Source organism: Myotis daubentonii, chromosome 1, assembly GCF_963259705.1.
Source record: "Myotis daubentonii chromosome 1, mMyoDau2.1, whole genome shotgun sequence".
NCBI lineage: Eukaryota > Metazoa > Chordata > Mammalia > Chiroptera > Vespertilionidae > Myotis > Myotis daubentonii.
The window spans coordinates 169,720,240-169,748,112 of record NC_081840.1 but is presented as its reverse complement, the minus strand read 5'-3'; the positions used below and the strand labels follow the sequence as shown (position 1 = coordinate 169,748,112).

General features: G+C 39.5%; 1 protein-coding gene across 1 annotated transcript; it reads right to left on the bottom strand.

Moving 5' to 3' along the window:
• Nucleotides 1-20,177: 20,177 nt before the first annotated feature.
• Nucleotides 20,178-24,686, bottom strand: LOC132216193 (THO complex subunit 2-like). Its single transcript, XM_059665342.1, has one exon. The coding sequence runs from the start codon at nt 24,684-24,686 to the stop codon at nt 20,178-20,180; it is 4,509 nt and encodes a 1,502-aa protein (XP_059521325.1).
• Nucleotides 24,687-27,873: the final 3,187 nt, after the last annotated feature.

The window sequence follows — 27,873 nt, the reverse complement described above, 5'->3', positions numbered from 1 at the left end:
ACAAACTAGTTCTTAGAGACAAGAACCAGGGCCTGCAGTTCCACTACTGACAAGCTGTGTGGCTGAAACGGGTCATCTCAGCTGCCATGCTGAAGCGGAAGGAAGCCACTGACCAGAGGCATGTAGAAGACTGCGAAAATGCGACAGATCAAACAAGATTCGTGTCAGACATTTGCCTTAATGACCCCAGCTCTCAGATGTATTAATACGATTTTATTTTTGTTTTAGATTTCCTATCATTGGCTCTTTTCTATTATTGTGCTTTTATGGTTTTCAGCCTAAACCAGCAATACTTTGATTACTCCAGTAAGCTCTTTCTGTGCTTTCCACAGTGAGTGACTGTTCCAGACTTTTACAGTTTTTATCCTTTACCTCCCAGAGAAAACAATGACTATCATTGGCCTCCATTTTCAGTCTCCTCTATTCTCACAAGTTCATCATTACTCTCCTCCCAGGTCTCCTCTCCCTTGAATCCTCCTCAGTCCATTGTAGGTTCATTTCTTTCCCCGAAAGTCATCCCTAACTGCTGACTTACCAAGTTCAACACCCTTTACCTCTCTTTTGTATAGTGTAATACATCTCACTGATTTACAACTCTTATAATTTGTAATTTTTATCAATTCCTTTAATCTGAGCTAAAATTTTCCTTCACCAAATCTCCAAAGAAAGAGTTTGGTTGACAAATTAGTAGTAAAAATACCACATCTATGGACATTGTTAACCTACTTAATTACTATAAATTATTTTAATGACTTTAGTACACAACTTTTAAAATTAAGATAAGTGCTACTGATTATACTTCACAGCACCAGACAATTTTCTGGAATGTTCTTTCTTTAGAAGAATTTCGTTTAGCATTATTACACATGGTTGTAAGTACTCAAAAGTTAGAGCATTGTTTTGTTTTGTTTTGAGCATTTCTTTTAATTTATTATGGGTCTTGCCTGTAGTTAATTCATGTCAGTGATATTTAACACTATTTACAAATGTTAATCTTTTAAATAAAACCACTTATTTTGTAAAGTATTATTCCAGGTAAGAATAAATTTATTTTATGTTTCTTCTCTAGCCAAATGGTGAAAAATAGTGACATCTTCAGAGGGGCCATCTTATATACATTCCCCAAATGAGTGTGAACTTTTTCTACCAGTTACACTGCCCTGAATAGGAGGACCACAACCAACTATTTTTTTGACGGACAAGTCTGAACCACCTCTCAAAACTTGAACTTGAATATACTTAGAAAAGAAAAAAATACACACCAGGTGAGCCAGGCTGATGGTGTGTGTGTGTGTGTGTGTGTGTGTGTGTGTGTGTGTGTGTGTGTGTGTTTTAATGCTTGCCAGGTTTGTAAGAATAGGGCGAGGTTCTCTGAAGTCAATAGAGTCTGTGTTAAGGTGGCAAGAAAGTACATGTTGTACCTTCCTTACCTTGTGACTTTACACTTTCACACAATTCTGTTCTCTAATCCCAGAGTAGCTCTAAGGAAAACAGTAGACCTGAGGGGACCTCTAGGTGTTATCTAACGCCTCTTAAACAGCTGTGAATGCTTGGCAAGACTGTGGGACACCACTGAGACTTTGGCTTTCTTCCCACCAGCTCTGTAGTCATATGGGGTTATGATCCCCCACAAACACTGTGCTTCAGACTCTCTAGCCATGCACCTCTTTGGGGGATTCTCCTTTGCTAGAAGCAGATTGCTGCCTTCACCTCACTTTTGATGATGGCATTTATGAGAAGGTGAAACCTGGAAAGCAACTGGTATTTGATGCTCCATTATGAAAACCAGGACTGGGAATACATAAGAATGTAGAACAACTGTAAAAATGATGCTGGCTTTACTATTTTCATAGATAATATAATATAGTTAGGAGAGTGAAAAGTTACTTTAGCTGTGTTTTGATATCAGGAATACTATAACTGCCAATTAACAATTAGCTTTATTCATTTCCCTCACTGTGTGGTGGTTTATTTTATTTTTGTTTATATTGAGTTGGGTTTTAACTACAAATTAAGTCACATTAAAGAAGGAAGTTCAAAATATCATAACCTAAGTTAGAGTTCCTTAGCACAATTGGCATTTTGAGCTGGATTGCCACATGTTCCCTGGCGGCAAAATCATATCACTTAAGAACCACTGACCTCAGGTAGCCCTGAACAGAGTGTTCAGCCTGGAATAGTTTTAAATGGCCTCTCTCGACAGTGTCCATGGGTCAAACAATCATTGGGCTGTAAAGAATCTGTGACATTCAGCTTTCTCTTCATTTTACTCTTTCTCTTTCCTATTTTTTCTCTCCCACTTTTCACTCTTCTCCCTTTTCCCTCCATTTCTTCTTCTCCCCTTCCCTTCCCTTCCCTTCCCTTCCCTTCCCTTCCCTCCTCTCCTCACCTCTCCTCCCCTCCCCTCCCCTCTCCTCTCCTCCCCTCCCCTCCCCTCCCCTCCCCTCCCCTCCTCTTCTCTTCTCTTCTCTTCTCTTCTCTTCTCTTCTCTTCTCTTCTCTTCTCTTCTCTCTCTCTCTCTCTCTCTCTCTCTCTCTCTCTCTCTCTCTCTCTCTCTTCTTTCCTAAACAACTCAATCCAGAATCCATGAATTGGAACCGAGGAGATATGGGGATGGTGGGAGGATAGGATGAGGAGAAGGAAGAGGGTTCATGATAACCCAGAGTAGAGTGTAATAGCCCAGACTGGAGTTCACTCATGTGGGGTGGGTGAAAGCAGCAGCAACATAAAATTGGTTACACACAGGGAGATTGTTCAAATAAACGTATTAAAACTGATGGAAGCCAGGTTCCTCACTGTCAGAGATGCGAGTTACAAATGTAGAAGGGGAGAAACTAGATTGAACCCTGTGGTGTTAGACTGAAATTAGAAATATGGTAATGAAATCATGGCTTTGAAGCTATAAGGTTGATATAAAAATATATATAGATATGACGTGTGTGTGTGTGTGTGTGTGTGTGTGTGTGTGTGTGTGTGTGTTCTCTATCTCTGGCCACTGAGAAATTCCAAGAGCTGCAACCCTCAAATAGCAATTCATACACCTGTGGCCCAGATACTGCTTTTTAAATATCATTCTTCACTATGAGGAGACAAACCTCTTTGGAAGAATGGCTGATTCTAAGGCTGGAGCCAAGAAAATACAAGGTGAACCTAGATCAGTGATGGCGAACCTTTTGAGCTCGGCGTGTCAGCATTTTGAAAAACCCTAACTTAACTCTGGTGCCATGTCACATATAGAAATTTTTTTATATTTGCAACCATAGTAAAACAAAGATTTATATTTTTGATATTTATTTTATATAATTAAATGCCATTTAACAAAAAAAATCAACCAAAAAAATGAGTTCGCATGTCACCTCTGACACGCGTGTCATAGGTTCGCCATCACTGACCTAGAACATCTTATTGTGCCAAAAAGTAAGGCAGTTATTTTTAAATGATGACATTTCACAGAAGGAAGCTTGAAGGCACAGGATGCTGGCCAAATCTGGCACAATATTTACAACAAAATAAGTAACAGTAATAAATTATAACTCATTGAATAAAACAGATCCATGAGTCTATAATGATCTATAATAATAAAAGCGTAATATGCTAATTAAACCAGACACCCTTCTGTCCTTCTGGACAAAGCCAGGGCTGTGAGGGAAGCCTGGGTCCTGGGTGCCTGCCAGCGGCCAGAGGAAAGCCCGGGTCTTGGGTGCCAGAGGGAAGCCAGTGCAGGCAGCCAGGGGAAGGAAGGCCTACTCTTGCAAGTTGCATGAATTTTGTGCATCGGGTCTCTAGTATAATACATAAATGAAAATATTTTTAATTGGATGAGAAACAAGGTATTAACTCAAAGGAACTCACAACAAAATAATTATGAATTACAGAGTGTAAAGATGCAACTTTACAGCAAAGAAGCCTGATAGGCACCACCTTAATCAGGTGATCAAAGTTAACCTCACCAATAATGAAATAAATGAAAATATGTACCACTTGATAGGATTCAATGAGAAGACCACAGCATTTCTTTTGTGATATTCCTACAGAAGATGCATTGCCTGAATCTAATAACAGGAAACATCAGACACAGATGAAGCTATTCTATAAGCTACTTGGCCTGAATCTTTGAAAATGTCATAGTCATGAAAATCAAGGAACAACTGGGGAACTACTCCAAACTGAAAGAATAGATATGGCAACTAAGATGGTAAACCTTATGTATTCCCATCACATAAAAGAAAAGAAAATGATCAGAAAGTGAGGTGATAAATATGTTAATTTACCTGATTGTGCTGATTAGTTTAAAATGTATCCCTACATCAAAACATCAAGTTGGCCGAAACCGGTTTGGCTCAGTGGATAGAGCGTCGGCCTGCGGACTGAAAGGTCCCAGGTTCGATTCCGGTCAAGGGCATGTACCTGGGTTGCGGGCACATCCCCAGTAGGAGATGTGCAGGAGGCAGCTGATCGATGTTTCTCTCTCATCGATGTTTCTAACTCTCTCTCTCCCTTCCTCTCTGTAAAAAATCAATAAAATATATTAAAAAAAAACACATCAAGTTGTATACCTTAAATATATGCAACTTTTATTTGTCAATTATCCTATATAATAAAATCCTAATATGCTAAGTGTCTGGTCGTCTGGTCGGCCATTTAACCAATCAAAGCGTAATATGCTAACGATATGCTAAGGCTGCTCAACTGCTTGCTATGACGTGCACTGACCACCAGGGGGCAGACAGTCAACCCATAGACCAGTAGCTATGACGTGTACTGACCACCAGGGGACAGACGCTTGGACCTGTAGGTTAGCTTACTGCTGGGGTCCAGCCGATCAGGACTGAGTGAGACTGGCCAGACATGCCCTGGAGCCCTCCTGCAGTCTCTCCCTGGTTGGCCAACCTTCCACGTCCCTCCCCGGCCCTGATCGTGCACCGGTGGGGTCCCTCAACCTGGCCTGTGCCCTCACGCAATCTGGGACCCCTCAGGGGATGTTGAAGAGCCAGTTTTAGCCCAATCCCACAGGCCAGGCCGAGGGACCCCACTGGTGCACAAATTTGTGCACTGGGCCTCTAGTACCTCAATAAAGCTGGGGGGGGGAGCGGTGAATTTCAAGGTTGTTTTATTGAAATGGAATTATTTTAGTCTAGAAGCAAGCTATCTTTGATAATACAATTCCTTCAAACACATTGATTTATTTGCTTCCCATCAGTTTCATGTACTATTGACCATCACCTATGTTCTTTGATAGACACAGTTCTCAAGCCCACTGTATTTCCTTACTCTTTCATCCCAATGCTGCTCCCTCTCTCTCAACAGTGGTGGTTACTGTGAGCCTCTGACATAGCAGGTTTGGGTGGGAAGGCAATAGCCTTAATCTAATCTTCACTTCAAGTCTGATGCACTCTGTTTAACTGGTAATTATCATAGGCATATTTATTATGGTAAAATATCCATAATATGGCATAAAATGTACCACATGAACCATTTTTAAGTATGTGTACAGTTCAGTGGCATTTAAGTACAATCAAATTGTCTTATAGACTATTTTTGCTGAAAGCCTATTTCAGGCTTATCTCCCCTTTTTTATATTAATTTTTAAAACTTTTATTTCTAAAAAGCAGTGTATATATATCTAAGGTGTACAATGAGTTCATATATATATTCATAGTGAAATGACTGTAGTAATCATTGCAAGGTTATCTCTTATTTTAGTAAACAGAAACATTTGTGTCCTCAAACCAATATGACCTTATTTACTGGACACTCTTTCCTTTGAGCTCTACTTGAAATCTAGTCAGTTCTTGTCTGAGCTCATCTCTACTGTCTGCTAATACATTTTAAGTGAATAAAACAATACATGCAATATTATAGCAGAAATAATTACTACAAATACTGATTTACCAAATGTTTGTGTTTCACCACATTACGCAGACATTGAATATGCACATTATGGGACTTGTTTTAGCCAATGAGCCATTTCTGACCTAAAGCATTCTAAGCCAGTACATGACCCTCTCTCACTTTCTTCTCTTGCAGCAGAAACCTGGAAAATTTGTGTTCCAGATGACAAAGTCACAGCATGCAGGTCTCGATCCTGCCCTCACTGCTTGGTAGAATGGCCTTGCAGAGTAAAAAATGGACATTTACATATGAAGCCACTGAGATTTTGTTGGTGGCTTGTTATCACAGAACCAGATGGTCAAATTTGACTTGTGTAAATATCCTATTTTTAAAAATCATTCAAAGCCAAATAATATATTTTTCCATTAAAAGAGACCTATAAGAAAACATAGTAAGGATTATTGAAAATAGTAGTAAAGTAGTATAAAAGAATTTCTGCCTTTTCTGTACCCTTTTCTTTTAACAATGGTGATATGTTTGGATAATACTTTTAAAGAACTGTGCTAAAATAAATAATACTAAAAGTAAATGTAACATGTGGCATATTTGAAGATCTTCAAGTTTTTTCCCCAGAAAGTTTCTGCCAATTCACATTTCCATAAGCAGTGTGAGAGAGTACGTCTTATCCTTTCTTGCTAATGCTGGTTATTTTTTAAAAATAATTTATAAACAACTAAAAAGGTTTAATCTGTGTACCTTGGATTGCTGTTGAATACCTCTTCAAATACTTTTTCACATATTCATTAGCCATTTTTATTTATTTTTTATGAGTTACATTGGTGTTTTTGCTCATTTACATATTAGATTTCTAGTAACTCTATTACTTAGTACAAATAGTTTTTCTTTTTTTACTTAGCCATTTCATTTTAGTTTTAAATTATTGCAGTAAAATTTATCATTTTTTTCCCTTTATAAAATCTTCTTTTCCTTTAGGCTTAAGAAAGCCTTGTTGAAACCAGGATTATATAGGTATATAATTCACTCTAGTTTTCATGGGATATTTTTGGTATATTTTTATGGTTAACATTTAATTGATCTGAAATGTATATTGCAATTATGACATAATAGGAAATTTTAATAAGGTACTTTTCAAATCATTAACCAATCATCTCAGCTCAATTTATTGCATTAGCCTGGGTATAACATCCACCCCCCCCCAGTGATTCTCAATGCTATAGAAATTGGTGGGCGCTCTATTCTGTTCCATTGACCTATCAGTTTATTCTAGTGCCATTATAACACATAAATTACTTTAACTCAGTAATATGTCATTTACCTTATAAGATAAGCTCTTCCTCCTTACCTCCTACACCCACAAACACTCCAAGTAATTATCTTTTCCAAAAATTTCATAGTTACCACCACCCAATTATTTTTTCAGATACATTTTAAAATTTGGTTGTTAAAGTCCAAAAATAAACTCCCATAGAAATGTTGAGATTCCATTAACTATTTTTCTATTATTAATTTGTTCATTTCATCTTTATCCTCATTTTTCTTAATTATTGGCTGGGCATTTCTTTTGTTCTTTTTCTTCTTTCAACAGAAAATCATGAATATCCTTCCACTGCCATTTTCAATTTATTCATTCACTCAACTACATTTATTAAGCCCCTGTTTCAGGTATGGAAAAATACCCTAATGACAAAGCCTTTGCCTTATGAAGGCTACATGCTAGTGGAATGAGATGGACAATAAAAATATATAAATAAATCACATTATTTAAAGTAATAACAAATTATCTTCTCTCTAATGTTATTCCAAAATATTTACTGTTTCATTAAATGCTACAATCAACATCCTTTAGCATAAATCTTCTTTAATATGTACAATTATTACCTTATTATAAATTTCCAGCAGTGAGGTGTTAGTTCAAATGATATACACAATATATGTTTTGATATGTGTTGTCTAATTTCCCTTCAAATTGTTTGTAGCAATTTACACACCCAACAACAGACCTACTTTCCTCTCTCTTGCAAAATCTGGGTGTAACATTTTAATCTTTGCCAGTCTAATGGGCAAAAGAAGGCATTCATAGTGTTGCCATTGTACTTCTTTATTTTTTAAATGAGGTAGTATATATTTTCTTAAGTTTATTTTCTCCATTACAAAAGAGCTATTCAGATTGTTCATCCACTTTGCTATTAGAAGTCTTTGGCCAAATGTTTTTATCTGCAAGTAACAAAAGCCTTTCTGAGCCCTGGTTTAAATATGGGGAAGACTTCATAGAAAGGGTTCTGGTTGACTCAGGGGACCTGAGGGCAAGAAAGGCATCCTGGTCCCCTGGATCTTGGACAAGTGTCCGTATCTGACAGCCAGCTACCTTCTCTCCCTGGGTAGGGGTGTGGGGATGAATAGACCAATTGCCCAGTACAGGTATGTTTTCTACTTTTCCTCAAAGATCATTCATGACTGTTCTGCATGGAGGTTGGGGTTTGGGGGAGGGGTTTGGGGGTGGGGAAGAGAAATCTGTCCGAGCCAGCATAGTTAGGTGCATCCAGAGTATGTTTCTTTACAAAAGCCTCTTCATTTAATGCGTCTTTCTCTTATACTCACTCTCTCTCTTAATGAGATACAAATATAAAATAGGAGGTAAGCAGAATTATCTAACTACTAGGGGCCCGGTGCACGAAATTCGTGCACTGGGTGTGTGTGGGGGGGGGGGAGTGTCCCTCAGCCCAGCCTGCCCCCTCTCACATACTGGGAGCCCTCAGGCGTTGACCCCCATCACCCTCCAATCGCAGGATCGGCCCCTTGCCCAGGCCTGACGCCTCTGACAGAGGTGTCAGGCCTGGGCAGGGGACCCTCATTTCCCCCCATCACTGGTTCTGCCCCCCGCCCAGGCCTGATGCCTCTAGCCGAGGCGTCAGGCCTGGGCAGGGGGCCCCCAGACCCCTCCGATTGCTGGCTCTGCCCCTTGCCCAGGCCTGATGCCTCAGCCAGAGGCGTAGACCCCCATCACCCTCTGATCACCTGATCGGCCCCTTGCCCAGGCCTGACGCCTCCGCCAGAGGTGTCAGGCTTGGACAGGGGACCCCCATCTCCCCCCAATCACTGGCTCTGGCCCCTGCCCAGGCCTGAGGCCTCTGGCCCAGGAATCATGCCTGGGCAGGGGACCCCCATCTCCCTCTGATCGCTGGCTCCACCCCCCGTCCAAGCCTGACGCCTCTGACCCAGGCTTCAGCCCTGGGCAAGGGGACCATCATATCCCCCCAATTCCCGGCTCCGCCCCCCGCCCAGGCCTGATGCCTTGGCCAGAGGAGTTGACCCTCATCACCCTCCGATCACCAATCACCGGATCGGCCCCTTGACCAGGCCTGAGGCCTCTGGCAGAGGTGTCAGGCCTGGGCATGGGACCCTCAGCTCCCTGCGGTTGCAGGCTCCACCCCTGCCCAGGCCTAACGCCTCTGGCTGAGGCGTCCGGCTCGGGCAGCGGGGACCCGCAGCTGCAGCGGCCCCGCGATCATGGGCTCCACTTTAGGCCCAGGCAAGGGACCCCTAGCTCCTGGGGCTGCCAGCTTCAACCGTGCCCAGCTCCCATCGCTGGCTCCACCCCTACTTCCTGCTATCACTGGCCAGGGCGGCAAAGGCACCTGATTCTCCGATCATGGCCCCAGGGCCGCCTTTGCCCTGCCCCCGGCTCTTAGCTCCCCCCTGGGTTTCCGATCACTGTCAGTGGCAGGGGGCTTCTTCCTGCTTTCCCTTTCGCCTCCCTGCATTGTGCCTACATATGCAAATTAACTGCCATCTTGTTGGCAGTTAACTGCCAATCTTAGTTGGCAGTTAACTGCCAATCATAGTTGGCAGTTAATTTGCATATAGCCCTGATTAGCCAATGAAAAGGGTATCGTCGTACGCCAATTACCATTTTTCTCTTTTATTAGTGTAGATAGAACTGGATGTAATTTTAAAAATCTTGTAGCACATTTCCCAAAACTTTCATGATAAATAAATTTAGGCCTAAAGAAGCAAAATAATTGTCTTAAGGTTTGATTCCAAGTAACTGAGCAGATCCAAGCCCTCGGTTCCTCTGCTTTCTCAGTCCTATGCTCTTTTCCCAATGTACCAGGACTTGTGATTATATATATAGCAGTCTATTCAGGTTTCTTATTTACCAGATTGTATTCAATAAACTGGCACAATTATCTGCTTACATGGAGAATTGTTTATGATATAACATTATGAAGAGTTGTTAGCTTAATATTTTCTATTTATATTAACAAGTATCTACCTGCATAACTATGACAATTAGAGCTTATTCACCACTTAAAATCTAAAAATATTATCTCTGGAGGACTGTGGGTGTTTATGTTTCCCAACCTAATTTCAAAATTGCAATCACTCAATGATTTTTATAGCTGGAATTAAAACCTACCATACCATTTTTTTTTAATTTAAATAATGTCATAAAATTCCTTGAGTGACACTTATCAGGCATAAATCAATTATCTGAATTATTCAGTTTTGCTTCATCCCACAATTTTTGCATGTGCTTGTTAATAGTTCTGCTAGCCGTATGGAATGCCTAAAAGTTGCTGCAGGTTATGACACAGAGAACATCTGTAGTTTGGTTTATAAAACACGCCTGGTGATTTGGGTTCTTAAATATTTCAGCAGTGAAATCTCACATTGACAAAGATGATTTTCTTCTGAATAATTTTCATAGTCTGATAACATTTAGCTTTGTGGCATAGTTACTAGTAAATAGAACAGCAAGTTATCTTCACATTTGTAGGGAATATATCTTCAATTTGGGGAAAACCACTCTCATTAGACTTAAGATTATACCACTTTGATTAAAGAAATATACCTCATAATATATTTATTAAAGTAAAAACTCACATTTTTGTGAATTCAAATTTCAATTGCTTGTTTGGGTGAAAAAATAAACATTTTAAATTTCCATAGGCCATCTTTTTTTTTTTTTTTAGTAAATGTTGTCGCTGTTATAGAAAAATCAAATTTTCTCATATGTCATAAAATTTAACCAACATCTACACTGAACACTCTTCTCAAGTGTAAATTATCTTTGCATAGTGTATTTTAGCATACAACTAACCAATGTGGTTTCTGAAGACACTTATTTATATTTTGTATTACCTAAAATTTCTATTATCTAAATAAAAACTTGCATTTTGATAAAATATCACTTGTTTATAATTTATGAGATTTTACTGCAGCTTCTCTACACGTTAAGTGCTTGAATGCAAGTTTGAACCTCTTAAACATATACTTGAGATATATACAGGCATTTTAAAAAGTAGTCATTTGGAAATTAGGCTTCTTCTAGGTTCTTTCACAAAAATAGAAGGGTTTGGATACTTCTTTGAGTACCCCAAATTGGACTCATTCCCTGTAAGTTCTTATGTCTTTACTTTATGGTGTTGGGTTACCAAACATTGGTTTAATTGCCCATGGCAATGCAGCCTTAATGTCCTACCATTACAGAATTTCTCTGACCTGCTTCATGACAATAGCCCAGTCCTTCATGTAATATCTTTTACTGTGTATGTTTTTAACATATGGATCCCTAGGCTTCTGATCTATGAGGGCTGACCTGAGGCATTTAGTGTCACGTATTGTTCACTGGTATAGTGCACTGATCTCTTTACTGGACAGGCTAAGTGATCTTATCTCTCAGATTAGGAGATCCATGCTGAATCAATGAGGATGTTCATTTACCATACATATATACAAGACATATTCTTTCAAAGCACCACAAATTTTAAATTAAGTTAAATTATATTAGTTGCCTTTCTCTCCATTGAATATAAGTATGCAAGCTTAAAATTGAAAAGGATTTCATTACAACAGTGCTACAAATTCAAATTACAGAAAAGTATTTGAATGCCTGTTTTAAAAGTGAAAAGACAGTAGGTAGTCAGATGCCTTTAGCATGTCTAGTATTTTGAGGACCATGCATGTGGAAAATGAAGAAGTAGGGATAAAATAGATTTTGCCAAAAGAGGAATTGAAATTTGTGGCGAGCCGGCATGGCCCTGGCATACTCAGCCCCATGTTGAGCACCACATGTGCTGCACTAGCATAGCCAAGAGTGAACCTGAGGCGGGGGGAGGGGGGGGAGGGGGGAGGTGCGGTGAAGGATTTAGAAAAGACAGACAAGAGAATAAAAGCTGGGTCTCGATGGGACGCTGCTTCTCTGATGGAGAGACAGCGACAGTACCCACAAGCCAAGTCTTTATTTTATAGTCAGATTCCACTAGGTCAGTGGTTAGCAAACTAAGGCTTGCAAGCCACATGCGGCTCTTTGGACCCTTGAGTGTGGCTCTTCCACAAAATACCGACTTCTGCACATAGGCCACGAAGTTTCAATCGCACTGTATGTGCACGCACGCATGGGGTATTTTGTGGAAGAGCCACACTCAAAGGGCCAAAGAGCTACATGTGGCTTGTGAGCCCGCAGTTTGCCGACCACTACACGAGGTAAAGGGCATGGTCAAGATATTAACAATGGAGTCCCAGCAACAACACAAGCGGGGTAAGGGTTAAAGAACCAGCTCTGGACAGGGGACTTCCCCAAACCAGTTTTAAGTGTAATAGAGAAAATAAACCCTAACTATTGGATAGAGAGGTCGTAGAGCCTCGGAGGTCAACCCAGAAACACTGCCACCAGAGGCTGAGCCACAAACTGACCCTTAGTTAAATACAAATTAAGGCAGTCTGGGAAACAAATACGGCCAGCTTTAAAAGCAGGACTGTGGTTTACAACATGGAAGAACAGTATATCGCAGGGAAATTCAACATTCTCCTGAATACCTGGCAGGACTAAGGCATGCCAGACTGAAGAGTAGAAGAATGGAAGGACCTTCACTACTGCAATTTTTTTTTTTAATTCTTTTTTCACCTTTTAACTAAGAAACCAATTTTTTTTCTTTTTCCATCACCTAATTTTACCCTTTTAATTATTACATTTTTATTTTTAACCAGTATTATTACTGCTACCATTTTACCATTTTTTTTTAAAGTGTCATTTTATTTTCTCTTTATTTTATTTTGGGAATAGTGTTCTCCATTCTATTTTCATCATGCCTTTAGCATCATTTTTCTCTACCTCAATTTTACCTCTATGCTAAAACCCTCTTCCTCACATTTCCCCTTTTGTTGTCCTGTTTCTCTTACCCTATTCCTGCTTTAGATTTTCCCTACTTCTTTTTACCCGCTGTCAAAATTTCACCCTACTTATATATCCTATTTCCAATCCCCTGCTCTAAATCCTTATACAACTCTCCCTTATCGTTCTTCATTATCCAAAGTTTTTTTTTCTTTTCTCTTTCTATTGTTTTGTTGTTGTTTGCTTGTTGAGTATATTGGTATGGTTTTTTTTAGGATTGTTTGTGAGGTTGTTCTGCTTTTTCTTTTTCTTTTTCTGCTGGTCCCCCACCCCTGGTTATTTTTGTGCTTCTGTTTTCCCTTGCCTCGCTTGATATTATTGGTTGTTTGTAGTTTGCATTCATCTCCAGGGATCTGTTGCTGGTATTTGTTGTGATTAGTGGTGGTTCTATTGGAGTTTTCTCCTCATATAAATAGTCTCTTCCCCTCTTCTACTTTATTCTCTCTTTTCACTCTTACTTTTTTTCCTCCTTTTTCCCAATTTCATTTTTGCACTCCTTTTTTTTTCTTTTTTCTCTTTTATCTTTTTCTCTTCTTTCTTCCTTATCCCCTAATTATCTTAGCTCAGGTGGTCACCTTTATTTGGGGTTATTTATATCGTGAATACATTTGCATTCAGTGCCTGGTACGTTGTGCCTTGTTGTGTTGTATTTTGTGCCTTTAAATCAACTCAGCAGATCCAAACAACAGCAGCCTCCTGATCACCACACCCTCTGCCTGAGGAACAGCAGCTGTACATGAAGCCTTCCCCCACCAGCCAGAAGAGCCACCACAGCTGTGAATAGCAACCACCAAAGGAGCTCTTGCAAACTAAGGAGCAGCTGCGACCACAACCACCTAAGGAGCAACCACAGCTCCCCAGGGAGCAGCCACTGAATGACTCAACATCTAGACATGTCAGTGAGACCAAACATGGGTAGACAAAGAAACCCCCAAAGGAAAGAAAAGGAGAACTCGCCAGAAAAGCAGCTAAGTGATACAGAGGCATGCAACATGACAGAAAAAGAATTCAGATTAAGGGTCCTAGACTGCATAAACCAAATGGAGGAAAAAATCAACAACTTATGCAAGAAGCAAGAAGAAACAGATGAAAAAAATCAATAACTTATGTAAGACCCAAGAAGAAATGAAGAGCAATATAGCTGCAATAAAAAGCACCATTGAAAGTTTCAACAGTAGACTAGGAGAAGCGGAGGACCAAATTAGTGAATTAGAAGACAAGAAAGCAAAACACACACAAGCTGAACTGCAATTGGAGAAAAAAATTAAAAGACTGGAGGAGAGCCTAAGGGAGCTTTGGGACAACGTGAAACAAAACAACATATGAATAATAGGGGTGCCAGAACAACAGAAAGAGGAATAAGGATTAGAAAACCTATTCGAAGAAATATCAGAAAACTTCCCTGAGGTGGGGAAGAAAAAAGTCACACAAGCACAGAGAGTCCCAAACAAGGTGAACCCTAAAAGATCCACACCAAGACACATCATAATTACCATGGCAAATGTTCAGGACAAAGAGAGAATCTTACAGGCTGCAAGAGTGAGACAGAAAGCTACATACAAGGGATCTCCCATTAGATTATCAAATGATTCCTCAACAGAAACACATCAGGTCAGAAAAGAATGGACAGAAATTTACAAAGTGATGAAAAGCAAAGGACTGAATCCAAGAATACTCTATCCAGCAAGGCTATCATTCAAAATTGAAGGGGAAATAAGAAGCTTCACAGACAAACAAAAGGCTAAGGGAGTTTATCACCACCAAGCCAGCAATGCAAGAAATGCTAAAGGGACTGGTGTAAAAAGAAGAAATAAAAAGCTCAGAAAGAAAACAGCCACACAAAAAAAGAAATGGCTACAAACAAGTACCTTTCAATAATAACTTTAAACATAAATGGACTAAATACTCCAACCAAAAGACATCAAGTGGCTGAATGGATAAAAAAACATGACCCATACATCTGCTGTCTACAAGAAACCCACCTCATTAGAAGGGACTCACACAGACTGAAAGTGAAAGGATGGAAAAATATCTTTCAGGCAAATGGAAAGGAAAAGAAAGCTGGGGTAGCAATACTTATATCGGACAAAATAGACCTCAAAGTGAAGGCCTTAACAAGAGATAAGGAAGGCCACTTCGTAATACTAAAGGGATCAATACAACAAGAAGATATAACCCTGGTAAACATATATGCACCCAATGCAGGAGCACCCAAATTCATAAAAAAACTCCTGGAAGATATCAAAGGAGAGATCGACAACAATACAATCATAGTAGGGGACTTTAATACACCATTGACAGCACTGGATAAGTCCTATAGACAAACAATCAGCAAAGATACAGCAATCCTAAATGACTCACTAGATCAGATGGACTTAATAGACATCTTCAGACCACTTCACCCCAAAGCCAGGGAATATACGTTCTTCTCAGGTGCTCATGGTACATCTTCAAAAATAGACCACATATTGGGTCACAAGCAAAGTATCCCCAAATTCAAGAAGATTGAAATCATAAAAAGCATCTTCGCAGACCACGATGGCATAATACTAGAAATAAACTACAATAAAAACAACCCAAAATACTCAAACACCTGGAAGCTGAATAGCATGCTATTAAATATTGACTGGGTAACCAATGAGATCAAAGAAGAAATTAAAAACATCCTGGAAACTAATGACAATGAAAACACAACAATCCAAAACCTATGGGACACAATGAAAGCAGTCCTGAGAGGGAAGTTTATAGCGCTACAGGCCTATCTCAAAAAACAAGAAAAAATGGTAGTAAATCATCTAACTCTACAACTCAAAGATTTAGAAAGAGAGCAACAAGAAAACCCCAGAGTGAGCAGAAGGAAGGAGATAATAAAGATTAGAGCAGAAATAAATGACATAGAGACCAAAAAAACAATACAGAAAATCAATGAAACCAAAAGCTGGTTCTTTGAAAGGATAAACAAGATTGACAAACCTCTAGCCAGACTCACCAAGAAGCAAAGAGAGAGGACCCAAATCAACAAAATCAGAAATGATAGAGGCAAAATAACAACAGACCCCACAGTAATACAAATGATTGTTAAAAAATACTATGGACAGCTCTACTCCAACAAACTAGACAACCTGGAGGAAATGGACAAATTCCTAGAAAAATACAACATTCCAAAACTTGATCAGGAAGAATCTAAAAATCTCAACAGGCCAATAACTATGGAAGAAATTGAAGCAGTCATCAAAAAGCCCCGGACCAGACGGCTTCACAGGGGAGTTTTACCAAACATTCAAGGAAGAACTAAAACCTATCCTCCTCAGACTACTACAAAAAAAATTCAAGAGGAAGGAACACTTCCAAGCTCATTCTATGAAGCCAGCATCACCCTAATACCAAAACCAGGTAAAGACAACATAATGAAAGAGAATTACAGGCCAATATCCCTCATGAACATAGATGCCAAAATCCTCAACAAAATCTTAGCAAATCGGATCCAGCAGTACATCAGAAAGATCATACACCATGACCAAGTAGGATTTATCCCAGGGATGCAAGGATGGTACAATATCCGCAAATCAATAAACGTGATACATCACATAAACAAATTGAAAGAAAAAAACCACATGGTCATATCAATTGATTCAGAGAAAGCATTTGACAAAATTCAACACCCATTTTTGATAAAAACTCTCAGCAAGGTGGGAATAGAAGGATCATACCTCAACATAATAAAAGCCATATATGACAGGCCCACAGCCAGCATCATACTCAATGGACAAAATCTAACACCATTTCCCCTAAGAACAGGAACAAGACAGGGATGCCTACTCTCACCACTCCTGTTCAACATAGTACTGGAAGTATTAGCCATCGCAATTAGGCAAGAAGAAGAAATAAAAGGCATCCAAATTGGAAAAGAGGAAGTAAAACTGTCCTTATTTGCAGACGACATGATATTATACATACAAAACCCTAGAGACTCCATCAAAAAGCTACTAGACTTAATACATGAATTTGGCAATGTAGCAGGATACAAAATTAACCCCAAGAAATCTGAGGCATTTCTATACACCAATAGTGAACTTTCAGAAAGAGAGATTATAAAAACAATCCCGTTTACCATCGCACCAAAAAAATTAAGCTACCTAGGAATAAACTTAACTAAAGAGGTAAAAGACCTCTACTCAGAAAACTACAGGACACTGAAAAAAGATATAGAGGAAGACATAAACAGATGGAAGAACATACCGTGTTCATGGATTGGTAGAATCAACATCATTAAAATGTCCATACTACCCAAAGCAATCTATAAATTCAACGCACTTCCCATTAAAATACCAACAGCATACTTCAGAGATCTAGAACGAACTCTCCAAAAATTCATCTGGAATAAAAAAAGACCCCGAATAGCTGCAGCAATCCTGAAAAAGAACAAAGTAGGTGGGATCTCAATACCAGATATCAAGTTGTATTACAAAGCCACTGTTCACAAAACTGCCTGGTACTGGCACAAGAATAGGCATATAGATCAATGGAATAGAATAGAGAGCCCAGAAATCGGCCCGAACCAATATGCTCAATTAATATTTGACAAAGGAGGCAAGAACATACAATGGAGCCAAGATAGTCTCTTCAATAAATGGTGTGGGAAAATTGGACAGATATATGCAAGAAAATGAAACTAGACCACCAACTTACACCATACACAAAAATAAACTCAAAATGGATAAAGGACTTAAATGTACGACAGGAAACCATAAAAATTCTAGAAGAATCCAAAGGCAACAAAATCTCAGACATATGCTGAAGCAATTTCTTCACTGATACAGCTCCTGGGGCACTTGAAACTAAAGAGAAAATGAACAAATGGGACTACATCAAAATAAAAAGCTTCTGCACAGCAAAAGAAACCATCAACAAAACAACGAGAAAACCCACTATGTGGGAAAACATATTTGCCAATGACATATCTGATAAGGGCCTAATCTCCAAAATTTATAGGGAACTCATACAACTTAACAAAAGGAAGATAAATAATCCAATCAAAAAATGGGCAAAGGACCTAAATAGACACCTTTCAAAAGAGGACATTCAGAAAGCCAAGAGACATATGAAAACATGCTCAAAGTCACTAATCATCCGAGAGATGCAAATCAAAACAACAATGAGGTACCATCTCACACCTGTCAGACTGGCTATCATCAACAAATCCACAAACGACAAGTGCTGGAGAGGATGTGGAGAAAAAGGAACACTTGTGCACTGCTGGTGGGAATGCAGGCTGGTGCAGCCACTATGGAAGACAGTATGGAGTTTCCTCAAAAAACTGAAAATGGAACTCCCATTTGACCCTGTGATCCCATTTCTAGGAATATATCCCAAGAAACCGGAAACACCAATCAGAAAGGATATATGCACCCCTATGTTCATAGCAGCACAATTCACCATAGCTAAGATCTGGAAACAGCCTAAGTGCCCATCAGTAGATGAATGGATTAGAAAACTGTGGTACATCTACACGATGGAATACTATGCTGCTCTAAAAAGGAAGGAACTCTTACCATTTGCAATGGCATGGATGGAACTGGAAAGCATTATGCTAAGTGAAATAAGCCAGTCAATGAAGGAAAAATACCACATGCTCTCACTCATTCATGGATAATAGAGACCATTATAAACTTTTGAACAATAATAGATACAGAGGCAGAGCTGCCTCAAACAGATTGTCAAACTGCAGCGGGAAGGCCGGGGAGGGTGGGTGCAGGAGGTAGGGGGGTAAGAGATCAACCAAAGGACTTGTATGCATGCATATAAGCATAACCAATGGACATAAGACACCGGGGCATAGGGGAGGCTAGGGGACTGTCTAGGGCGGGGGGGAAAAATGGACACATATGTAATACCCTTTGTAATACTTTAAGCAATAAAAAAATAAATAAATAAAAATAAAATTAGAATCATCTTAGAAATATGTTAGAGACCAAATATGACACTAATTGTTTTTTTATCTTTAAATTTTGTATTTTTATATTCTCCTTTGCCAGTATCTTCAATATAAACTTTAAAGCATTTTTGGCCATTTAAAAAAAAAAAAAAAAACAATGACTGATTCAAGAACTTAAAATAAATCATGAACCAGCTCAGTCAGATGGTTTCACTGCCAGCTCAGATCTAGTGCGCACAGCCTCAGCCTCAGCCTCAGGGCGGCCCTCCCAGGAGTCGCTACAGTCTGCCACGGGTGAGTGAACACCCGGGCAAAGTAGAGAGCCTGGCGGGATTCTCTAAAGGCCAGGACCTGAAGGAGGGCCTTCAGGAAGGATGGCTAATTTCAGCACCGCAAGCTCACCTCGCTTCAGGATTTCATTGAAACCTTGGCTCCTTCAATCTGATGAGCATGAGAGACCAAAAGAATAGAACTATTTCATTACAGTGAACTTGGTTTATTAAAAGTAGGCATCCTGCCCTAACCGGCTTGGCTCAGTGGATAGAGCGTGGGCCAGCATACTCAAGGGTCCCAGGTTCAATTCCAGTCAAGGGCATGTACCTTGGTTGCAGGCACATACCCAGTAAGAAGTGTGCAGGAGGCAGCTGATCGATGTTTCTCTCTCATCGATGTTTCTAACTCTCTATCCCTCTCCCTTCCTCTCTGTAAAAAAAAAAAAAAAAAAATCAATAAAATATATTAAAAAAATATATATATATATATATATATTTCTTTATTGATTTTAGAGAGGAAGAGAGAAGGAGAGCAAGATAGAAACATCAATGATGAGAGAGAATCATTGATCGGCTGCCTCCTGCACACACTTCACTGGGGATCGAGCTGCAACCCAGGCATGTGCCCTTAGCCAGAATCAAACCTGGGACCCTTCAGTCCGCAGGCTGATGCTCTATCCACTAAGCCAAGCCGGTTAGGGCCACTTTTGTGTTTTTATTTTTTTCTTTTTATTTATTTATTTTTTTAAGTTACAAAATTTTATTAAAATGTTTTTTTTTTATTTTTTTTTATTTTTATTTTTATTGCTTAAAGTGTTACAAAGAGTATTACATATGTCTCCTTTTTTTCCCCCGCCCTTGACAATCCCCTGGCCTCCCCTACCCCCCAGTGTCTTATGTCCAATGGTTATGCTTATATGCATGCATACAAGTCCTTTGGTTTTTAAACCGCCATTGTTCCGTTTTCTTCTTTTCGCCTCTTGGTTAAGTCTGGTAGCACTTCCCGGTCATTGTTTGAGTGATGTCGTTTCCGACCTTTTCTGTCCTTTTCATCTTTTTTCTCTCTTTCTCTGGATCTTTCCCTTGACTTGTCCAATTCTTTCTTGTCTGTTTCTCTCTCCTTACTCTTGATTAGTGGTGAAGGAGTATGAATAAGGTACAGCTTTGCTGAAGACTCCTTGAGTTCGATGAGACTGTCCTTTATTGTGGAGGTATGTGATGGAGAAGGGTGCATGTCAATTTTGCAGCGTTTTTGTTCCATTTCAGGCTCAGTAATATCTGATCGGGGAACAGGTGACTTCAAGGGCCCAGAAACTGGTCTTTTTTCTCCTCCTTTAACATTTTCTTTTGATTTTATTTCCTTTGCTATATCTCTTTCTCTGAATGACTCCTCCTCTATTTCCTTTTCTTGAGTCAATTTTGAGTCTATGTTGGGGACAGTGGTCTTGAATTTCTCATCTTTAGCTTTTTCTTCCTTCTTGAATTTTTCTTTCTCTTTGTTGGTCTTAGGTGTTCTTTCCTTTGTCTCTCTTGCTTTTTCGTCTTTCTTCGGCCGTTCTTCCTTTGGTTTTTCTTTACCATCTTTACTAAGTGCCCTGGCCTCTGGAGTCTTTTCTCTTTTCTCCTTTTCTTTCCGTTTCTCTTTGTCATTTTCTTTAATAATTTTGCTGCTATTAAAGCCACTATTGCCATTGCTTGAATTGCCTTTGAGTGTGGCACTAGAAGCTTTATTTACAGCTTTCACACCACACTGAGATCTTTCCATTGATTTATCATTCTCCTCAGCACTGCTTTCATGAGATTTAGATGCACTTCCTATGGAAGATGAAGACCCACCAACAGGCTCATTGTGTACACTGGCAACTGCGTTCTTCGGAGTAGGGTCTTTGTGATGAAACTCATTTTCAGGTACCATGCATGACTTCCTACATTTCAACTTCCCAGAGTAGCCACTAGCTAATGCATATAGACGAGGCCTTTTCCCTTTTTCTTCTTGGCAGATTTTATGCACTCTTCTTTCCAAAGCCTGACCCAGATTTAAAACTTTTGGGTAACAAGGAAGTATTTTTGTTAGCACAATCAAGATATTCCTAATGTGAATATATTCACCTGTTTCAAGGCAATGTACTGATGCCTTGGTTAGTTTGTAATGCCATTTATGTACCACATGTCGAAAAGTTTCATAGTCTAGTTGATCAGCTTGATTTCCACCATCAAATCCAGTTGCCCGTAATATAGTAAGGAATCCTGGATAATTTCCACATTCCTTTTCATATGTGGCTCTATCACTGTGCCACCTGGTCACAGTCTCTAACATACAGCAAAGAAACCTCCCATATCGACTCGCTTCATTTTCAGTACAGCTTGCAACTGTGAAAATTATGTCAGAGAAAACTCGATCATAGCAAACAAGTGTGGAAAAATTTGGAGTTTTCTGCTGATGTACCAATTCAACAAAACGAGCACAGTAAACAGCATCAATTGCTGAAAAAATACATCGAGGAAATATACACAGCTGTAAAAATGTTGTGATGGTCTCATTTTTGGTAGATTTTGCTAAAAGCCAGTTGTCCTTTTCCAGTTTCAGTCTCAGTAGAACTCGCTGTACATGTGCCATCTGTTTCTTTTCTTCTGCAAGAAGCTTGTCCTGAAGAGCACTACAGCGCTCCTTTTCTTTTTTCTTTTTATTTGGAGGCATTTCTTGATTGTCATCAACTGCTTTCATCTGGACTTTAAGTTTACTGACTTCCCGGTCATAGCTGGTGTGTGGAACTGCAAGGTCATACATTGTCAATGACCAGAATGTGGCATAGAATTGAGGGCTGATGCCATCCCAGACTTTGGAAACGTGCAATGAGACTACTGCTTCGTGGACAGGGGCCATCACCATTTCACATGATGTTATGTACTTGTGGACTTTATGTTGCTGTTTACTTCCCTTATCTGATTTTTTAAGTTCATCATATTTGGATGAAATATGGTGTGCATACATTGGCCTAGACAAGAAAAATGCTGCATCATGGGGTATATGAAATTCGTTACAGAGCACATCAATTGAAGGTACTCTCTTTGTGTAATCTTCTGTGCTTAGATTAGATGCTAAAAATCCACCAAATTGTACCAGGGTATCATGACACTGATCATAGAGCTTTCCCACAAGTTCCAAATGTTTCTCTCCACCTTCCTGAAAGATCACCCCATTCCTCTGCTGAGCTATTATCAAACAAAGGGGAAGAGCAAGATCATAGTCCAATAGTGCATCCTTTAATCTCTGGGAGGATTTTTTAGTGTTTCTGATCTGGCCAAAATAACCTCCCTCAGCTTTTAGTTGCTCTCCACCAGTCATGGCCTCTAGTTGCTCCGTTGTCATTTCCTCGGTGATTTCTATTCCTGCCATTTTGTGTACCACTTCTTTCAATATGAGCAGGTCAATACTTCTGCCTGCCTTTAGCTGATTAGCCACATATTGCAGAAGAGCAGCAAGATCAATTGGATATTTATGAAAAACTGCACCACAGAAACTGGCAAGATGCCGAAGCCAGCTTGAAATGGTTGTATCATCGTGTTTCATCCTTTCCTTTTCTGGATTTGCTAAAGCTTCAATGATACAATAGGCCAAGACATCATAATTCAATGAAGTGAGGTATTTCAGTGAATCTACTACAGGTGAAATTAAGTTATCATGCATCTGTATTTGTGCCAAGATATAATCAAACAAAATAGTTGGATTGCTGTGGCTCAATTTCCCAATTTGTCTTCCATAAGGCTTCACATTTTCCTTGGTTAGACGTTTCATGATATATTTAGCTTTGTCTATTGTTTGAGCTTTAACTTTTACTAAAAGTGGGTGACTGTTGTAAGTTTCATTCTTCCACTGGCCATATAGACGATATCTATGCTGATAAGGAAATTTTTTAAGCATTCCCCATAGTTCCTCAGTCATACAAGCATTGCAGTCCATTAGAGAAAGAGATGGAAATAGTACCTGGTCAGTAATGCCAAGTAAACAGCTAAGAATAACTTCCATTTTCTCTTTATCTTCTTGTGTCCTTCCATCAGACTGAAACTCCTTCATAAAGGATTTGCCTATGCGCACCACTTTTGCAAATAAAATGGGATCACAAGAAAGGTGGGGACCAAGGTAACAGAACATATTGAAGACATCTGTCTTCAAATCCTCAAAGCTCTCTGCTTGTTTTGGTGCTCTCCTATTTTGCAAAGCATTAACAGGTGACCCTTTAGCACCTTTAGGAACGCCAACTCTTCGGTAGAGGGGCTCAATAGTTATGTGAATAAGCCTGCAAATAGCAAGAGCTATTAGCTGATGGGAAGCAGCATAGTATGGAGGCATCTGAACCATAATGTTCTGCGCATGCTGCCAATCGCCAATCTTTAATAAGGCTTCTAACAAACCAAGTTTTTGGTTGTCAGGTGGCTTTTCTACTTTCTCCTCCTCCTTTTCCTTTTCCTTCTCTTGCTTATCAATTTTTTCAGAAGACAATGCAACCACCATAAGTTTTCTAACAATTTCCTTAGCTTCCACCATTTCTCGTTTATATTCATCCATAATACAATTATCAGCCGGAAGAAGATATACATAAAGATCATTTAAATCAATAAGATTAACTTGTAGGAGCACTGCCGCAACTCTGTATAAAGATGAAGGAGTCTCTCCATTCGGCTCCTGGTAAAACTTGAATTTGAACCCAAGTATATGACAAAGTGTTTGCGGTTCACACCTATTCATATAAGATTCTAATAAAGATATAAAGAAGTCATTATATTCTGGTCTGCATTCAAACGCATCTAAAATGATACCCAAAACTCTATTGGGATCTAGATTAAAGCATCCTATTAAAGATTTGATATTTTCTAAGATTAAATCACTAGTAATATTTCCCGATAAATCTTGCCCCAATTCAGCAATCAGCTTAGCATACCCTTCATTCTCTTCTCTTAAAAAATTGAACTTTTGCTGCTTATAGAAGAGTTTTGTCTTGATTTTAACTGACCTTTGATTGAATTGTTGTGATTGTTTGATAAGTCCTAATGATTCCAATGTTTCTGGATCCAGGCGTTCCTTTAGAATCGTGTCTGAGACGAAATACAAACACGCTAATACCAATTGCATAAAACAGTCTCTCTTGCTCTTCTCTTCTAAAACGGTTGTCTCAATATCTAACATGTAAAAGACATCAGCAAGAATGGAGGGCATATCCTCACGAAATTCGCTGATGTCATTTAAAAAATCAGCTGCTTGTTCGGGCTTCAGATTTCCTTTAATGACATGGTGTGATAACTCATAGAGAGCTCGCTGGAAATCTCTGTAAGTCGAACTGCCGTGGCTCTTGTTTTTGCTGAGAAGCCAACATAAGTCCAAAAGGTCGCCTCTTCCTGATTTCTCCCAGTTCTTTATCCACTCGACCCGGACCAACACCGAGGCCGCCTCCATCTTCGTCGCCTTAGTGACAGAGGCCCAGAAGTGCCGCTAGGCAGCTCGGGGATCAAAGGGAAGTACCGCCCACGAGGAATGCTGGGAACTGCGCGTTTGCTTTTCGAGTTTCAGGCCCCAATGATTTCAGAGTCTACTATGAATGCTCCCACCTCGGTAAGTTCTGTCGATATCAGGGTCAGTAGGAATTCTCTTCACTCACCTTGCAGCTCCAAATTCAGTCAGTCTGCTCTGGAGAAGTGATGTGTTCTCTGCACAGATGAGCCTTTTAAAAGGACTTGCTGAGATTGGGAGTGTCCCGACTAATAAGTTTTTTGAGATACCAGCTTGTCTCTTGGCCGATTTTTTGCTTGGTGCCAGCCACGAAGATGCTGCGCCTGCACGCGGAGTGCCGGGTGCTCACGCTGGAGCTGAAGTGCTTCTTGGTGCTGGCAGACAGCAAGGTGGAGCAGGAAGTGTGCTACCCTGTTGGGGTCCAGCCCCCGCAGGTCCAGGGGTCCCCAAAGGTGTGGACGGAGTCGGCGAAGAAGGAATGACACTGAGACAGCGTTCGGTTGATCAGCAGTCTAGCCAGGATCTCTAGCCAGGTTCTGGTTAGGATCTCCAGCCAAGTTCTGGTGTTTATTGTCTTGTTACATCTGTATTTATACCAGTTGATTTTAATCCTGTCAATTTCTATTGCAAAGGTTAGGGCGTTTCTTATCTCCATTCCAGGAAGTAAAGATTATGTAGCTTAAGCATTATTGTTTGTAGTTAAAGTGATTAACTACCCACCTGGCACTTAGTTAAGGGGTTTAATCCCCTCCCTAACTTCAGGGAAAAATCCCTACCTGGGGAAACAACCTATCTCAGAGAGGTGACCTTGGTTAAAACACATAGTGCTAAGGAGAGCAAACATATTAAAAACAGTATGCTATATACGCCAGGTCTCTTGAAACATATGCTGTGCAGATGTTTCTTTCCTGCAGTGACTGTGTCAAGAAGCAAGGATGGACCAGCTTCTGGCACAGGCCTATCTCAAAAAAACAAGAAAAAATGGTATAAATCATCTAACTCTACATCTCAAAGAATTAGAAAGAGAGTAACAAGAAAACCCCAGAGTGAGCAGAGGGAAGGAGATAATAAAGATTAGAGCAGAAATAAATGACATAGAGACCAAAAAAAAACAATACAGAAAATCAATGAAACCAAAAGCTGGTTCTTTGAAAGGATAAACAAGATTGATGAACCTCTAGCCAGGCTCACCAAGAAGCAGAGAGAGGACCCAAATAAACAAAATCAGAAATGATAGAGGTGAAATAACAACAGACCCCACAGAAATACAAATGATTGTTAAAAAATACTATGGACAGCTCTACTCCAACAAACTAGACAACCTGGAGGAAATGGACAAATTCCTAGAAAAATACAACATTCCAAAACTCAATCAAGAGAAATCTAAAAATCTCAACAGGCCAATAACTATGGAAGAAATTGAAGCAGTCATCAAAAAGCTTCCAGCAAACAAAAGCACAGGACCAGACGGCTTCACAGGGGAGTTTTACCAAACATTCAAGGAAGAACTAAAACCTATTCTCCTCAGACTACTACAAAAAATTCAAGAGGAAGGGACACTTCCCAGCTCATTCTATGAAGCCAGCATCACCCTAATACCAAAACCAGGTAAAGACAACATAATGAAAGAGAATTACAGGCCAATATCCCTCATGAACATAGATGCCAAAATCCTCAACAAAATCTTAGCAAATCGGATCCAGCAGTACATCAGAAAGATCATACACCACGACCAAGTAGGATTTATCCCAGGGATGCAAGTTTGGTACAATATCCGAAAATCAGTAAACATGATACATCACATAAACAAATTGAAAGAAAAAACACCACACGGTCATATCAATTGATGCAGAAAAAGCATTTGACAAAATCCAACACCCATTTTTGATAAAAACTCTCAGCAAGGTGGGAATAGAAGGATCATACCTCAACATATTAAAGCCATATATGACAAGCCCACAGCCAACATCATACTCAATGGACAAAAACTAACACCATTTCCCCTAAGAGCAAGAATAAGACAGGGATGCCTACTCTCACCACTCCTGTTCAACATAGTACTGGAAGTATTAGCCATCGCAATTAGGCAAGAAGAAGAAATAAAAGGCATCCAAATTGGAAAAGAGGAAGTAAAACTGTCCTTATTTGCAGGCGACATGATATTATACATACAAAACCCTATTGACTCCATCAAAAAACTACTAGACTTAGTACATGAATTTGGCAATGTAGCAGGATAAAAAATTAACCCCAAGGAATCTAAGGCATTTCTATACACCAGTAGTGAACTTTCAGAAAGAGAGACTAAAAAAACAATACCATTTACCATCGCACCAAAAAAATTAAGCTACCTAGTTATAAACTTAACTAAAGAGGTAAAAGACCTCTACTCAGAAAACTACTGGACATTGAAAAAAGAGATAGACAAAGACATAAAGAGATGGAAGAACATACCGTGTTCATGGATTGGTAGAATCAACATCATTAAAATGTCCATACTACCCAAAGCAATCTATAAATTCAACGCACTTCCCATTAAAATATCAACGGCATATTTCACAGATCTAGAACGAACCCTCCAAAAATTCATCTGGAATAAATAAAGGCCCCGAATAGCTGCAGCGATCTTGAGAAAGAACAAAGTAGGTGGGATCTCAATACCAGATATCAAGATGTATTACAAAGTCAGTCACTGTTCTCAAAACTGCCTGGTACTGGCACAAGAACAGACATATAGATCAATGGAATAGAATAGAGAGCCCAGAAATCGGCCCGAACCAATATGCCCAATTAATATTGGACAAAGGAGGCAAGAGCATACAATGGAGTCAAGATAGTCTCTTCAATAAATGGTGTTGGGAAAATTGGACAGATACATGCAAGAAAATGAAACTAGATCACCCACTTACACCATACATAAAAATAAACTCAAAATGGATAAAGGAGTTAAATGTACGACAGGAAACCATAAAAATTTTAGAAGAATCCAAAGGCAACAAAATCTCAGACATATGCCGAAGCAATTTCTTCACCGATACAGATCCTAGGACATTGGAAACTAAAGAGAAAATAAACAAATGGGACTACATCAAAATAAAAAGTTTCTGCACAGCAAAAGAAACCATCAACAAAA

Bases quoted from the DNA above. Each gene is read 5' to 3' on its own strand.
- LOC132216193 (XM_059665342.1), bottom strand. From the start codon at position 24,686: ATGGAGGCGGCCTCGGTGTTGGTCCGGGTCGAGTGGATAAAGAACTGG.